Source organism: Pipistrellus kuhlii, unplaced genomic scaffold, assembly GCF_014108245.1.
Source record: "Pipistrellus kuhlii isolate mPipKuh1 unplaced genomic scaffold, mPipKuh1.p scaffold_m20_p_1, whole genome shotgun sequence".
In the NCBI taxonomy this organism is placed as follows: Eukaryota; Metazoa; Chordata; class Mammalia; order Chiroptera; family Vespertilionidae; genus Pipistrellus; species Pipistrellus kuhlii.
Genome location: NW_023425404.1, coordinates 153,627,143 through 153,642,904, shown reverse-complemented (window position 1 = coordinate 153,642,904; position 15,762 = coordinate 153,627,143). Strand labels below are relative to the sequence as shown.

General features: G+C 39.6%; 1 protein-coding gene across 3 annotated transcripts in view; it reads left to right on the top strand.

Moving 5' to 3' along the window:
- The first annotated feature begins 8,694 nt into the window (after positions 1-8,694).
- Positions 8,695-15,762, top strand: part of MRPL1 (mitochondrial ribosomal protein L1) — a 49,593-nt gene continuing 42,525 nt past the window's right edge. For 2 of the 3 annotated variants that reach the window (XM_036412836.2, XM_036412846.2), the window contains exons 1-2: positions 8,695-8,881; positions 10,978-11,095. In XM_036412836.2, coding sequence (XP_036268729.1) covers positions 8,842-8,881; positions 10,978-11,095 — 158 coding nt within the window. In that variant the 5' untranslated portion in view covers positions 8,695-8,841. The remainder of the gene's footprint in view (positions 8,882-10,977; positions 11,096-15,762) is intronic. The other variant, XM_036412826.2, reaches the window with a different exon arrangement.

Below are 15,762 nucleotides of genomic sequence, written 5' to 3'. Positions count from 1 at the left end.
CTGCATGCCCCTCACTGGGATGGAGCTCTCAACCCACACATAACCTCCTGGTTCATAGGTCCATGCTAAACCACGGAGCCATGCAGCCCCTTCCTGTTCTTTATCCTATAAAAGCTTCCGGCCTTTTGTCCCGTTTTGCAGTTCTCTGCAGGAGACCGTCGCTTCATGTAGTGTTGAAGTTTTTGTTTGTATCATCTCAGTTGTCTTCTTTCATCATTCTTGAAGGATACCATTTACAATGCTTCAAAGGAAAGATAAGCAATTGTAGTACATATTTTAGAACCTTTAGATTATTATAGCTGAATAGAAATTTTAGTTAGTGACCCATCTGTCCTTATCTCTATGCCTAGCCATTATTATTTTCCTTTGACCCATGGAGAAATCCATTAATTTTCCTAAATACAATCTATTGGAATATTTTTCCTGATGGATCAGGCTGTTACCCCCTCTTCTTGGGTGCCAGGGTATTCATTTGATCTTTTTTTAAAAAAATATATATTTTTATTGATTTTTTACAGAGAGGAAGGGAGAGAGATAGAGAGCTAGAAATGTTGATGAGAGAGAAACATCGACCAGCTGCCTCTTGCACACCCCCTACCAGGGATGTGCCCGCAACCAAAATACATGCCCTTGACCGGAATCGAACCCGGGACCTTTCAGTCCGCAGACCGACACTCTACCACTGAGCCAAACCGGTTTCAGCTGGTCTTTTTTTTTTTTCTTTTCTTTTCTTTTCTTTTTTTCTCTCTTGGATTAGAGCTCTGTCATCTCTCCCAGAGGAGTCCAAAAGCAACTTTTATTTCTCTATTAAAAAGTAACCCTTAACAATTCTCCATAGTTGTTTATCATAAATTAATGTCACCAGAGCTGAGGAACTGCAGTGGAGAATCCTGTGGCACAAAAATGTTGTCATTCCTGTCTTCAGGTGGGAAGCGGAGGCACCACGTGAGGACATAATGCGCCTGGGTTAGCCGTGTGGAAAGCCTGACATGAACTTCCTTGATTGTTAAAGGGTCCTCCATGCTGAGCCTCTTCTCCCTATCTCTCCTCTCCTTCCCTCCAACACCACAACTGTCCTACCTTTACCACTTGGTAACTATAGGAAGCAGAAAAACGCTAACCATAGCAATAGGGAAATAATTTGTTAAATGGAATAAAATAATTTAGACAAAGATGAGATGCTACTAGACATGGGTGAACATTGGAACATTTGGACTTAATATTTTTGGGATAAAAATGACTAAGAAACAGTTTCCAAGATTCCCTATACACCGTAGGCTCCTGTCCTGAAGCAGCCACGGAGCCTTCTGGAGACAGAGACAGCTTATTAACCCCTCCGGGCCCTGGGGCTTGGTGAGGAACTCAGCCTCAGTTTGAGCTCACCTAGAAGAAAGACAGGACCTGCAAGGAGTACAACAACAAAAGGTCAAGTTCACTTCTAAGTCTACAAAACAAGAAAGCCACACAGTACAAAAGGGAGGAAGGGAGTCACATCCTTTCAGCTGCTAACAGCCTCCTCTTGTGAGCGGTGCACACTCTTATATAAAAATAAAACGCCTTCCTGGGAATTTGCTTTGTGGATATTTTTATTTTCCTCAGACCTATACATTTTAAAAAATGCATTTTCATATTTTAGATAAGCATTTCAAACAAGTTTTACTCCTGCCTGCATTAGAGATTTTTAAAAAATTAACTCTAATTAGTGTTTTGTTGGTGCTTGTAATTTACATGCTTGGCTTTGAAGATCAAAAAAAAAGTACATGTGCTTCCATGTTATTTACTTTCTCCCACACCCACTGATATTATCTGGCCATTTTCAAATTTAAAACACTGGCATCAAAAATATTGAGTCATCACCGCCAAACTAGTATTATATGAAACGTTGAAGGGTATTCTTTAAGAAGAGGAAGAAGAAGAAAAAGGTAAAGATAAAAATTATGAACAACAAAGTGACAACAAATTCCTATCTATCAACAAGTGAATCTAAAAATCAGGTGAATAAAATATCTGGTGAACAGAATAAACTGGTGAATATAATAGAATCAGGGGCATAGAAAGGGAGTGGACTGACAATTCTCGGGGGGAGTGGGTATGGGGAGTGCGGGAAGAGACTGGACAAAAATCTTACATCTATGGACCAGGACAGTGGGGCAGGGTAAGGGCATGGGGTGGGGTGGAAACCAGGTGGAGGGGAGCTATGGGGGGGAAAAAAAGGAACAACTGTAATAATCTGAACAATAAAGATTTATGAAACCCTAAAAAAATAAAATATTGAGTCATGAATGTCTATAGGTAAACAGCAGCGTTTCAGGGCGGCAGTCAAGCAGGAGGAGGTACAGTGATGAGATGCACTGCCTCTGCTCTTAGGCTTTGATACTAGTCATGTGGCCTTGGACTATCTCTTTGGATCCTCAGTTTCTTCAGTAAAATGACAATTAAGCAAGATATTATATGTCCAGTACTTTCACAGCTTTCAGCCCGAAATATGTATGTGATACACATATAGCAGTGATCAAGAACATAGCTTCTTGCCATAACCGGTTTTTTCTCAGTGGTAGAGCATCGGTCTGTGGACTGAAAGGTCCCGGGTTCGATTCTGATCAAGGGCATGTACCTTGGTTGCGTGCACATCCCCGGTAGGGGGTATGCAAGAGGCAGCTGGTTGATGTTCCTCTCTCATTGACGTTTCTAGCTCTCTATCTCTCTCCCTTCCTCTCTGTAAAAAATCAATAAAATATATTTTTAAAAAAAGAAAAGAAAAAAAGAATATAGTTTCTGGCCCTGGCCAGTGTGGCTCAGTTGGTTGGACATCATTTTGTGCACTGACAAGTTGCCGGTTCAATTCCAGTCAGGACACATGCCTGAATTGCAGGCTTGATGACCGACAGGAAGCATGCAGGAGTCAGCCAAGCAATGTTTCACTCTCACATCAATGTTTTTCTTTCTCTCCCTTCCTCTCTCTCTAAAACATCAATTTTTAAAATAGAATAAAAACAAAAACAATATAGTTTCCATATCCAGGCATCCTAGGTTCAAATCCCTACTAATTAGGCAAGTTATTTAACTCCTCGGTACTTCTGTTACTTCATCTATAAAATGAAAATAATTGCAGTGTTTATCTCATAGTGTTACTGTAAATATTTAAAAATTTTAAATATGCAAGTTTTATAAAAGCATCTGGCATACAGTGTGTCAAATAAGCATTACTGTAAAATTGTGCTGTCTAATATGGTAGCCAAATATGGCTATTGAGCATTGATTCCTAAATGTGACATGCTATAAGTGTAAAATACATATCAAATTTGAAAATCTTACTATAAAATATGTAATATCTCAATGATTTTTATATTACATGTTAAACTAATAATAATATGGTGAATATACGGGGTTAATTTATTAAAATTAGGTTTACTTGCTTCTCTTTGCTTTTTTAATGTAGCTACTAGACAACTTAAAAGTACATATGTGCCGAAACCACTTTGGCTCATTGAATAGAGCATCGGCCTGCAGACTGAAAGTTCCTGGGTTCGATTTTGGTCAAGGGCATGTACCTTGGTTGCGGGCACATCCCCAATAGGGGGTGTTGCAAGAGGCAGCTGATTGATGTTTCTAACTCTCTATCCCTTTCCCTTCCTCTCTATAAAAAAAATCAATAATATATATATATATATATATATATATATATATATATTTTTTTTTTTTTAAGTACATATGTGATATGCATAGCCCATTAACATAGACAATAGTGTGGTGAAGGCCCTGGGTGTGGGGCTGGGCTCTGTGGAGGTAGACAAAGAAATAACGTCAACGATAAAAAACAAAAAGTTTTTTTTAAAGTACATATGTGACTTGCATTGTATTTGTACTGGACAGAACTATTCTAGAATATAGAAATCTTAAAGCAAGAAACTTATCAAAAAGAACCTTCCTAGTTCAAAGTTTGGGATACTTTTGGTATGCTGTTCATCATAAATAATATTGCAGAAAAGCAAGGGAATCTAAGTACTAAGGGAAGCCATGGGATTGCCAAAGAAGTTAGTGCAATTTTAGGTTGTATTGATTTTTACCAGGAAAGATTAACTATTCTTTTCTCTTCTGAAGTGTTTTTGTTTGTTCGTTTGCTTTGGGTTCATATTTTAAGAAAGATATAGGCAATCTAGATTGTATCCTTGGTAAGACTCCGACGAAGACGAGAAGGCCTCATCACCACCCCATGGAAGGCAGCAGCTATTGGTGGGCAAAAACAAACATATTCAGCCAAGTGCGGAGACTCAAGAGACATGATCGCTGTTGTCACTAGCAGGAAGTTTGCCATGTGAAAGTGGAATTGACCCAAAAGGTTCAATTAGGTCCAAGTTACTACTAGAGAAGATGATTGTAACTTTAATACTATATGGAACAATTTTAACAATTTGGGTTGTCCAAAAATAGAAGGAACTACCTTATGAGAGTTTGTCACCAATAATTCAAGCAGGGAATTATACAGAGGGTTATACTTCAGGTAGACAGACTTTCCAAGTTTTTCAACCAGTGAAATTCCATGATTAGGTCTTTATTTACAACTAATTCTGGCAGAGAGCTGCCAATTCATGGATTATGACCAGAAAAACTACAGTTCCATGACTTAAATTCGCTTTTTGTTTAAAATATATAATAATTCATTTGATTAAGTTCAAGGAACCAGGGATTATTGTAGGAAAATGTATGGTAAATACGGATCTCACAAGACACAGGGAGAGGCACAGTGATACAGCAGACTTGACAGAAACTGTAACAGGAACTGAAGCAGCATCTGCTATCTTCCCCTCAGGCTGGTCAATCTCTTTCTTCTTTATGGTATCTGCCATTCTCAGCCTTCTCCTGCCATTCTATTCTTGATACTGACTGGCTTCATGTAACTCTACTCAGGCATCATTTCTGCTTGTTAATTCATTTTGGCTTGCCTTTCAAGGCTTCTATGACCTTATAGCATGAGTCTTCCCACAGCAAAGAAAATGATGTCTTTCTCGTTTTTCTCTAGTCTTCTATTTTCCCAATTTTAGTTTCATGAGAACAATTGGCCCAGCTTTTCTTTTCAAGCCCAGATCACTGGCTACAGAATGGATGGACTTTTCTTGGGTCAGATGGCTTCCACTGATCCAAAGAGCCAGGACTGGGGAATTTTACTTACATAGGAGAAGGAGGTTTCCACCAGGAGCAGATGTGGGTTGGGCAGGAAATTACTGATATTTCTGTAATCTCCACTGTTGGAGATCATGGAGGTTATACTAAAAATTCAGGGATCTACTTAAGTTATTCTCTGTATAGGAAGAGAGAACCTATTAAAAAAGTTCTGGTTTGGGGCTATTGATAAAAATATGAATTTTGCAGTAGGATGTGTTGTAGGATCCTGCTACTCAAAGTGTAGTCCATAGAGCAGCAATGTACACACCACTTACAAGCCTGTTGGAAATCAGAATCTAAGGCTCTACCCCAGACCTACTAATTTAAAATTTACATTTTAATAAGATTTCCTGGTGATTTGCATTCACGGTTCAGTTTGAGAAGTGTAACTCTAAGATGAACTGATTTGATTGATCTATAGACATGTGAGAACCAAGTGTGAAGTTGTCAGAAGTTTTGTGAGTTAGCTGATTTCATGTTTGGTAGCTTGAAATCAGCTATTGTGTGAACATTTACACCATGGAGATAGGCAGATGTTACAAATTCATTTCCTTTGTATCAGGAGCCAGTCGTCAAACACTTACCAGCAATTCCACTGAGCAATCTAGGATTTAGTCTCCTAGGGGTTTTTGAAGAGAAGCATCCGTTCATGGGGGAGGGAAGACAGAAAAAATGAGTTCCAATTCCTTCCAAACTTTCAACTTTATGGCTAAGAAATCATTATTCGAGATAGTAATTTCTTTATGAAAAAAATAATCTGAGTCTGAAGTAAGCCCAAGGAAGGAAGGGAATCTAGGAGGTGGTAATACTTAAAATCCAAAGAGGCAGATAGGCAAACATTGGACATTTGCCCAGCTGACAGATGGCTAGTTTAGTAGCTGCAATCAGGTGTGCAGAAGCAGTTTCTGTGTAGAGGAGATAGATAAGAGTGGATAGATTCTGGTCCTAAATACACCATGTGGGGGAAATTCATGTTTTTATTGCCTTATTATTTGGAGCATTAAATTATTAAACAAAACAACAACTCCTCCCCAAGATAATGACAGGTAGGATGCAAATGTTTCATAGTATTACAGAGGGAGTGGTACTGGACCAGTACATCAACATCACCTGAATACTTATTATATCCTCGTACATGCAAATTCACAGGCCCACCCTAGGCCTGTTGGATCAGGAACACAGTAGGGTGGAGCCTGGCTATCTGAGTTTTAACAGGTCTTCTGGGTAACTCTGATGCACACACGGAAGTAGGAAGTGTCATGGAGTTCCTTTTTTTTGGTCCAGTAAGACTCATTTCCCATTTGAACCCCAAATGAGAAGTGACTCTTCTTGCAATGAAGTCTTCAGCTCAACTGGAAGATGGTTGGTTGAGGGAGGCAGAAAACACAGATCAGGAGAATTACAGGGCTAAGCAAATATTTAAAAGCTTTGCTTAGCCAAGCAGGCAGGCAACTGGCATGTTGCCAAGACTCCTAGAGAGTATAAGCCTCTCTAGAAATCAACTGGAAAAGGTTGTTTTAAAGTGAACTTTGAGGAAGTGCATAAACACAGCCTAAAGATTTCCTTCAAATACAAATAAAAGTTCTGATATAAAGTGACTTCCTAGTACATAGGGATAAGAAGAGGGATAAGAATAGCAGGTATCATATTAAGAAATAAGCAGATATTGGAAAAAGGGATATTAGAACAGCATATTCATTTTGCCTCTCTGGTTAAGAACACTCACTGGTTCCTTACTAATAACAACATTTAGCATTAAATGAGTGTTGATTCTGTGTCAGGCACTGTAGTAAGTACCTCAGTAAATTATCTCATTATTAGTTCCAGATGAGGAATCTGAGCTCAGAGAGATATAGTAACTTGCCCTGGGTCATATGGCTAGTTAGTGGTGATACTGGGATTCAAAACCCAGGAAATTTAGCTTTCAGAGCACCACTGCTTAACCAGAATGTTCTACTGCCTCTCTTCAATGAGAATTTCACATGTATTAAACATTTAGAGTCTTGGAGTTCCCCATTTCAGAGTGTGGATTTCTGTAGTTATTATAAGTTTCAAATTAAATAACCTCTTTCTATGGTGTTATATATAGATAACGGGACTCTGAATCCCACCAATTAAAGTCATTTAATTCTAGTGCTCCGAGTGAGTAATTAGGTAAAGAAGCTGCTCCTCTATAGGACATTGTTTTAATAGGGCTTACAAGCATAGTACATGAGTTCCACATTGAATGTTTAAATTCTCTTGTTTTGAAAGAAGACACAAAGAAGTACACAGATGGGGGCCAGCTCACTCTGGCTACAGAAAGGGCGGGCTGTCGAGTCTAAGGACCAGCACCTCTAATCTGGGTGTTTGTTTTGTCTGAATGGATTTGGTAAATTTGCTCCTATTCTGGCATTTGTCCACAAGTAAAGTTCATTTTTATACAGAGGTTAAAAAAATAAACAAGACATGATTTCTGCCCACACTGAGCTCAGAATGATGGGGAAAACAGAAATATTGTGGGGATGGTCGCACGGCTCTGTGAATGTTTGAATTGTACAATTTAGATGGTTGGGTTGTTTGGTATGTAAATTAAATATCAATAAAACTCTTGAATCTATTCTAAAATTGACTTATATCTGGTTTTGTTTGTTTGTAAACAGTTTTATTGATATTTAATTTAGAAGAGATGGTTATAACTCAGCCTGGGAAGAGAGAAGGGAGGCTTCACCAGTGATTAAAGTCTGCACTGAAATCTTTAAAAACAGTTACCTGGGTGATATGGTACAAGATATTCTAAACAGAGGGGCCAGAATGAGCAGCCGAGCATGGTCGGCAGGAAAATTGAGGCTGGGGAGGTAGGTGGTGGCAGAAGCAGCTTCAGAGGTAGTCCCTGGAGGGTTTTGTTTAAACCGGGAAGTGACACAATCTGTGACCAGATTTGCTTTAGATAAACCACACGGTCAGCTGTAATGTAATGGGAAGAATATGGTTTCTTTATCTCCTCCCCTCCCCCCCGCCAGTCTGAATAACCTGTGCTAGGTCTTACATCTTGCCATATTAAAACTAATAGTGTTCTATCAACTTAAGTCTTGTTATTCAGTTGATCCTAATTTAATGCCATAGTTAGCCAGCAGGGGCAAAATGGAGAGCTGATAAATATGACCGTTCCCTCTCTGACCTTGCGCTGAGTTAAAAGGTTTGTCAGTGATTGGGGCACCCACCTCGGGTGTAGTGGAAAGCCTCGCGAATTTTTAAAATCTTTACAAGATTGGCAAGGTGGCGGTGGAAGCTGGTGAGATTCTTCAGAGTTTCTATTTTTCATACTTTCCGGGGTTACTTTCACAACCTATTAAAACGATCGTCCCGAGTACACCTGCAGAATCAAACATTAAGATGGTTAGGACATCGCCAGCAGGACCGTGTTCTGCAGGAAGAGCAGATTTCCTTGAACACGGTCACGTTCTCCAGCCGGAACCTTGAAGCTGCGGCGTCCGGGGCAGCACGGAGCGCTGAGGGGAACACCGCCACGGGGCACGCCGTCAAGCGCCCTTCCCACTCAGCACCGGAGCCGGTTGGGGTATCGCCCCTTTCTTGCGCCTCTTAATCACCTTCCCCCTCCGCCAATTCCGGAAGGGAACCCTTTCAAAATTTATTCCACGTGGGAGCGTAGGACCAATTTCATCAGCACCATCCGGAATGGCCAACATGGCGGCGGCCGTCAGATGCCTCGGTAGAGGTAAAGCCAGGCGTTGTGTGGGCTTGGGGGACAAATGACCTGTGGCGCGGGGGTCTCCTGTGGTCCAGGGTGCAAGCCAGACTCCTGCGCACGGGTCTGCGCTGGGGGCTGGAAAGCCTCCTGCTCTTTTGGGCTCCAAGTTCTTCAGGGGGTCATTACTGTGGAAAAGCCACTTTCTCCGCGGTCTCCCTCCCTCTGGAGCCGTCCACAGAGGGAGTGCAATGGGAGGAGGAGGTACATGGACACCCCTCCGGCCGCTCGTGGCGGCCGAGGCTGTTTCCGATGCCGGTGGGTGCAGGGAGAGAGAGGAGTTGGCTGCGCGAAGGGAGTTGTGATCAGGAAAAGGTTCTGTATATGCAGGTGTGTGGCTCACCCCTGTAAACTTTAATGTTTACAGAATGCTGGGGCGTTCAGGGTACTGCATGGTTGCAGCTGATTTCAGTTCTTAAACTTCCGAAGACCGTTGTCTAATTGGGATCAGCAGTTGTCATCTGATGGCTAATTCAGGCATACTTCTTTTAAAAAATATATATATATATATTATTGATTTTTTATAGAGAGGAAGAGAGAGGGATAGAGAGTTAGAAACATCGATCAGCTGCCTCCTGCACACCCGCCACTGGGGATGCGCCCTCAACCAAGGTACATGCCCCTGACCGGAATCCAATCTGGGACCCCTCAGTCCGCAGGCCGAGGCCCTATCCACTGAGAGGCATCCTTCTTGGTAGCAGCTCTTCCTCAGCATTTCACAAGGTCCAGTGAAGGGCTAGGATGCCAGCCCTTGTTTGGCACATTGCTTTTTAATTTTTGTTCTGTGTTGTGTTTTTGAAGCACAGGAATGTGTATTATTTAGTTACGACGGATCTTTTGGTGGAAGCATCATCTAGCATCACCCCCATTTTATATATGTCCAAGATCCATACGTGCACGAATCTGTTGTTGGGCTGTTTATTGTTTTATTACGTTGTCTTTCTATACCTGTGCCAATACCACAGTCTTAATTACCATAGCTTTATAACAAGTCTTGATCTCTTGATCAGTTCCTTCACTTTTTAAAAAAAATATATTTTATTGATTTTGTACAGAGAGGAAGGGAGAGAGATAGCGAGTTAGAAACATCGACGAGAGAGTGTCATCGATCAGCTGCCTCCTGCACACCCCCTACTGGAGATGTGCCCGCAACCAAGGTACATGCCCTTGACCGGAATCGAACCCGGGACCCTTCAGTCCCCAAGCCAACGCTCTATCCATTGTGCCAAACCGGTTTCGGCCCTTCACTTTTTTTATATCTTTCATAAGCAACTCTGTGAATGTATTATCTATTTTTAAAAATGATTAAAATTTTGCCGAAACCGGTTTGGCTCCGTGGATAGAGCGTCTACCTGCGGACTGAAGGGTCCCAGGTTCGATTCCCGTCAAGGGCATGTCCATTGGTTGCGGGTGCATCCCCAGTGAGGGGTGTGCAAGAGGCAGCTGATCGATGATTCTCTTTCATCAATGTTTCTAACTCTCTATCCCTCTCTCTTCCTCTCTGTAAGAAATTAATATAATATATATATTTTAAAATGAGTAAAATTTAAATTATTTTATATATTCAGAACAGACATACATATTCTGTAACATACTTTGAGCCTGAACTGGATTAAGTTAAAAATAAGTGAAGGCAAAATTGTTCAGTTAGTTGTGTTTACTTGGCTTTAGTTTTAAGAAGTGGAGTGTCCATTATTACACTTTTTAAAAAATATATATTTTATTGATTTTTTACAGAGAGGAAGGGAGAGATATAGAGAGCTAGAAACATCGATGAGAGAGAAACATCTACCAGCTGCCTCTTGCACACCCCCTACTGGGGATGTACCCGCAACTCAGGTACATGCCCTTGACCGGAATCGAACCTGGGACCTTTCAGTCCGTAGACCGACGCTTTACCACTGAGCCAAACCGGTTTTGGCCATTATTACACTTTTTAAAGAATGGTTAAGAATCACAAAATATTGAATGTTTTTGTTTTGGAAAAACGGTGATTAAGAATATAAAAATTGTGAATGTAATTATTATTTAATATTAATATTTTACATGTTTTTTTTTCTTTCAAGTCGTGATACATCAAAGGCATAATCTTTCCAAGACGGCTTATCAGACCCGTCTTTATCCTTGTTCTGCATCTGTTCATGTGCTTAGTAGACATTTCGCTGCTGCTGCTGCTGCTAGGAAGTAAGTATTTTTTTTTAGTTATTTCGTTTGCTGTTATCCTAAACTTTGATTAAAAAAATTATGCTCAGTTCCATAAACAGATATAGGGACATATAGTTGTAAAAGCCTATCATCTCTGCTTTTTTGGCTTTGTAGTACTGAATAAAGTATATAACTTAAAACAATACTTAATATTGACATTCAGTTATTGAATTTAATCCCTACAGCAACCTTATGTGGAAGCTATTGTTATTATATTCTCTTTTAGAAACAAAAAGCAAGGCACGGATAGATTATGTAACTTGTGTAACATCACAGAGCTAATACGTGTGGAGGCTAGGATTTTGTGACATAATACGTATTTAGTGATCCATTGGTCTCTGCCCAGTTCCTGACAGAGCTTCTAAAAGTTTGTAAATCTCCTAAGTTATAGGGATGCTAGGAGCATCTTTTGTTCTTATATCGGGATCTTTGACCCTTTTCCTGATACGAAGTTTCTAAAACCCTCGTAATCTCCTGGGCGATAGGAGCACCTTTTTACTAACAAAGCAACTCTTGGTGGGCTCCTGGATTGGGGCTGGTCACCAGAGAGACCAAAACATGGTTAGAAGCTAAGAACTTTCAGGTCCACTCTCCATCCTCCAGACTGTAGAGGTGTCGAACTCAATCAGAGAAGGGGCCAAAATCTAAAATTCAGCCTAAATCGCGGGCCAAATGGTTTACTGAACAGTCATAAACTATCATTGTGATGGAAACGCAGCGGAGTGCAGTGATGACAGCGCAGTGAGGGCCACATTGCAAGGCCTGGCGGGACGGATTTGGCCCGCGGGCCTTGTGTTTGACACATGTGCTCCAGAGGAAAGGAGAAGGCCTAGAGATTGAATTCATAATTGAGCATGCCTACATGATGAAGCAGCCATTAAAATCTCTGAACTATGAGGTTCAGAGAGATTCTAGATTGGTGCACACAACTTATGTGTCAGAGGGTAGTGCTCCCAACCCAATGGGGACAGATCCTTCTGGATCTCGTCCTATATACTGACTTACCTAGCTGTTCATCTGTAATCCTTTATCATATTCTTTGTTATATAAGAAACCAGTAGCCGAAACCGGTTTGGCTCAATGGATAGAGCATCAGCTTGGGTACTGAAGGGACCCGGGTTCGATTCAGGTCAAGGGCATGTACCTTGGTTGCGGGCATATCCCCAGTAGGGGGTGTGCAAGAGGCAGCTGATCGATGACTCTCTGTCATCGATGTTTCTAACTCTCTATCTCTCTCCCTTCCTCTCTGTACAAAATCAATAAAAATAAAAAAAATAAAAAAAAAAAGAAACCAGTAAATATTTAAGGGTTTCTCTGAGTTCTCTGAGGCTTTCTAGCAAATGATGAAGTCTGAGGAGGGGATTATACTTCACCGTGATTTATAGCTTGTTGGTCAGAAGTACTAGAGGCCTGGACTTGAGGTTGGCATCTGCAGGGAAGGCAGTCTTGTGAGACTGAGCCTGTAACTTGTGGGATCTAATGCTAAACCAGGTAGCTACCATCAGAATTGTATTGAATTGTGGAACACCTAGCTGATGTCAGAGAATTAGATGGTGTGGGTAAAAAGCCTGTGCATTTGGTATCAGAATTCTTGTGAGTAGAGGAAAATAGTTTCTATTTAACCAGATACTCTGTTCTGTTCTTCCTTACTTTTAACTTTTAATTTGCTTATTACTTTTAACTTTTAACCATATACTCTGTTCTGTTGTTCTTGCTTACTTTGAATAATCTCCAGGTCTATCTCTACATATCTCAGAGATTGTTTCAGATAGGACTGTGTAGTCATTCTTTTGTTATTGAGTTGTAATGAACATATAACATAGTTTCAGGTGTACAGCATAATGATTTGGTATTTATATATATTGTGAAATGTTCACCACAATCAGGCTAGTTAACATCTATTATTATAGAATTACAACTTTTTTTTCTTAAAATGAGAACTTTTAAGGTTTTCCTCTGCAATTTTCAAGAATACAGTACAGTATTATTTATACAGTCACCATGCTGTACATTACATTTCCATTATTTATTGTAAGGTTTATACATTTTGACCATTTTACCGACCCCTCACCTCTGACAACCACTAATCCAGTGTTTTTCAACCTTTTTTAAGCAAAGGCACACTTGTTTCATGAAAAAAATCACGAGGCACACCACCATTAGAAAATGTTAAAAAATTTAACTCTGTGCCTATATTGACTATATATAAAGTAATTCTCTTGAATAGGAATCAAATAAACACAAAGAAAGTATTTTATAATTACTTTATTATGAAATATTAAGTAAACAAAATAGTGAAAAATTATAAAATTCTTGTCTTGTCTGCACCTACGGCACACCAGGCACACTAGTGTGCCGCGGAACAGCGGTTGAAAAACGCTGCACTAATCTATTCTCTTTTTTCCCCCTATTCCACATATAAGTGAGATCAGATATTGTAGTACTTGTCTTTCTCTGACTTATTTCACTTAGCATAATATCTTCAAGATCCATCTATGTTGCAAATGACAAGATTTTGTGGCTTAATAATATTCTATAGTTATGAGAACATGAAACACAGAGTTTGTTATTTTATTTTCTTACATGAGCAACTGTAAACCAACTTTTGCCCTACGCTGTATATACCACATTTTCTTTGTCCATCCATCAGTTGATACTTAGGTTGCTTCCATGTTTTGGCTATCTGAAATAATGCTGCAGTGAAAATGAGTATATTTCATTATGTGACTTTACTATAATTTAACCATTTCCTATTGCTCTACATTTGTTGTTTCAATTTTTTGTTATTACAAATGATCCTGCAATACTAGTCATGTACATAGATCTTGTCAAATATTATGAATATGTTTATAGTGTAAATTCTGAGATAAAGAATTTTTGAGTATAAAGATGTGCCCTGGCGTTGAACGTTGACATATGAACCAGGGTCATGGTTCGATTTCCAGTCAGGGCACATGCCCCGGATGTGTGCAGGAGGCAGCTGATCAGTGATTCTCATCATTGATGTTTCTATCTCTCTCTCCCTCTCCCTTTCTCTCTGAAGTCAATAAAATATAAAAAACGAACAATTTTAATTAAGAACAAAAAAACTCTTCTCTTTGATATACAAAAAAAGATGTGCATTTATGATTTTGATAGGTAATAACAATTTGCCTTTATAAAGATCTTTTCAGTTTATGTCCTTACCATCAAGTATTATTAGAATGCCTATTTTCCCATATACAGTGTGTAGTTACAATTTTTATTGTTGCCAATTTGCTAGGTAATAAATGGCTTCATTATTGTTTTAATTTATATTTATTTTATTATTGAGGTTGTATGTCTTTCATGTTTAAGAACAATTTTAAAAATATATATATTTTATTGATTTTTCAGAGAGAAAGAAAGGGATAGAGAGTTAGAAACATCGATGAAAGAGAAACATCCATCAGCTGCCTCCTGTGCGCGCGCGGACACACACACACACACACACACACACACACACACACACCCCACCCACCCCACTGGGGATGTGCCCTTGACTAGAATAGAACCTGGGACCTTTCAGTCCGCAGGCCGACGCTCTATCTACTGAGCCAAACCGGTTTCAGCAAGAACAATTTTTTTTACTGTGAATTTTCCGCTCATGTCCTATTCTCGGTTTTTTTTTTGCTTGTTGATTAACAGAAGCTCTCTGTATATTATAAATTATCAAATATCTGCATGATAACTCAACATATTGTAACTGTTATGGTAGAGGAATGGATCCAGTGCTGTGGGATCTCAGATGGAAGGTCATTTAATTCCACCCGTAGTGCAGGGAGTATTGATGTTTGAGCTGGGTCTTGAAAGATAGTTTTGAAGGGGAATTTGAGAATGGTGTTTCAGTGGTATAGAGGCATGAGAGTAAATGATATGGATGTAATACAGTCTGATATGACTTGAATATAGATAAAGAGAGATATGGTGGGAAGTGTAGGTGGGCTGGAGGGGGTTGATGGGGTGGGGAGGAGACATATGTAAAACTTTCAATAATAAAGATTTTTTTTAAAAAGAAAGAGATGGTGGAAATATAACTAGAAAGGAAGCTTCCTTTGAGTGTGAATAGTACCCGGATTATCTTTTCATGTTGAGAAGTTTGAGGACTATTGGTTGTGCCAGTTTACAACCCTACCAGCAGTGAGTGAGAGTGTCCAGTTTTCCATATTCCTAACAACCCTGGATATAATCAATCTTTATATTTCTTTAGTGTATTTCTAATTTATATATTGCCCATGTTTTTATTGGGTTGTTCATTTATTTTTCTGCTTAAAGTATTTGTTTATTAGGGATAGCAATTATTTTGAGAACATTTCATGTTTAAATGTGTGTGTGTGTTTTTTGTCCTACAGAAATTTTTCATTTTATATTGTATTTTCTTTAAATTTGTATTCTAGTACAACTTTTTTTTTTTTTAATACATTTTATTGATTTTTTACAGAAAGGAAGGGAGAGAGATAGAGAGCTAGAAATGTCGATGATAGAGAAACATCAACCAGCTGCCTCTTGCACACGCCCTACCGGGGATGTGCCCACAACCAAAATACATGCCCTTGACCGGAATCGAACCCGGGATCTTTCAGTCCGCAGACCGACGCTCTACCACTGAGCCAAACCGGTTTCGGCAT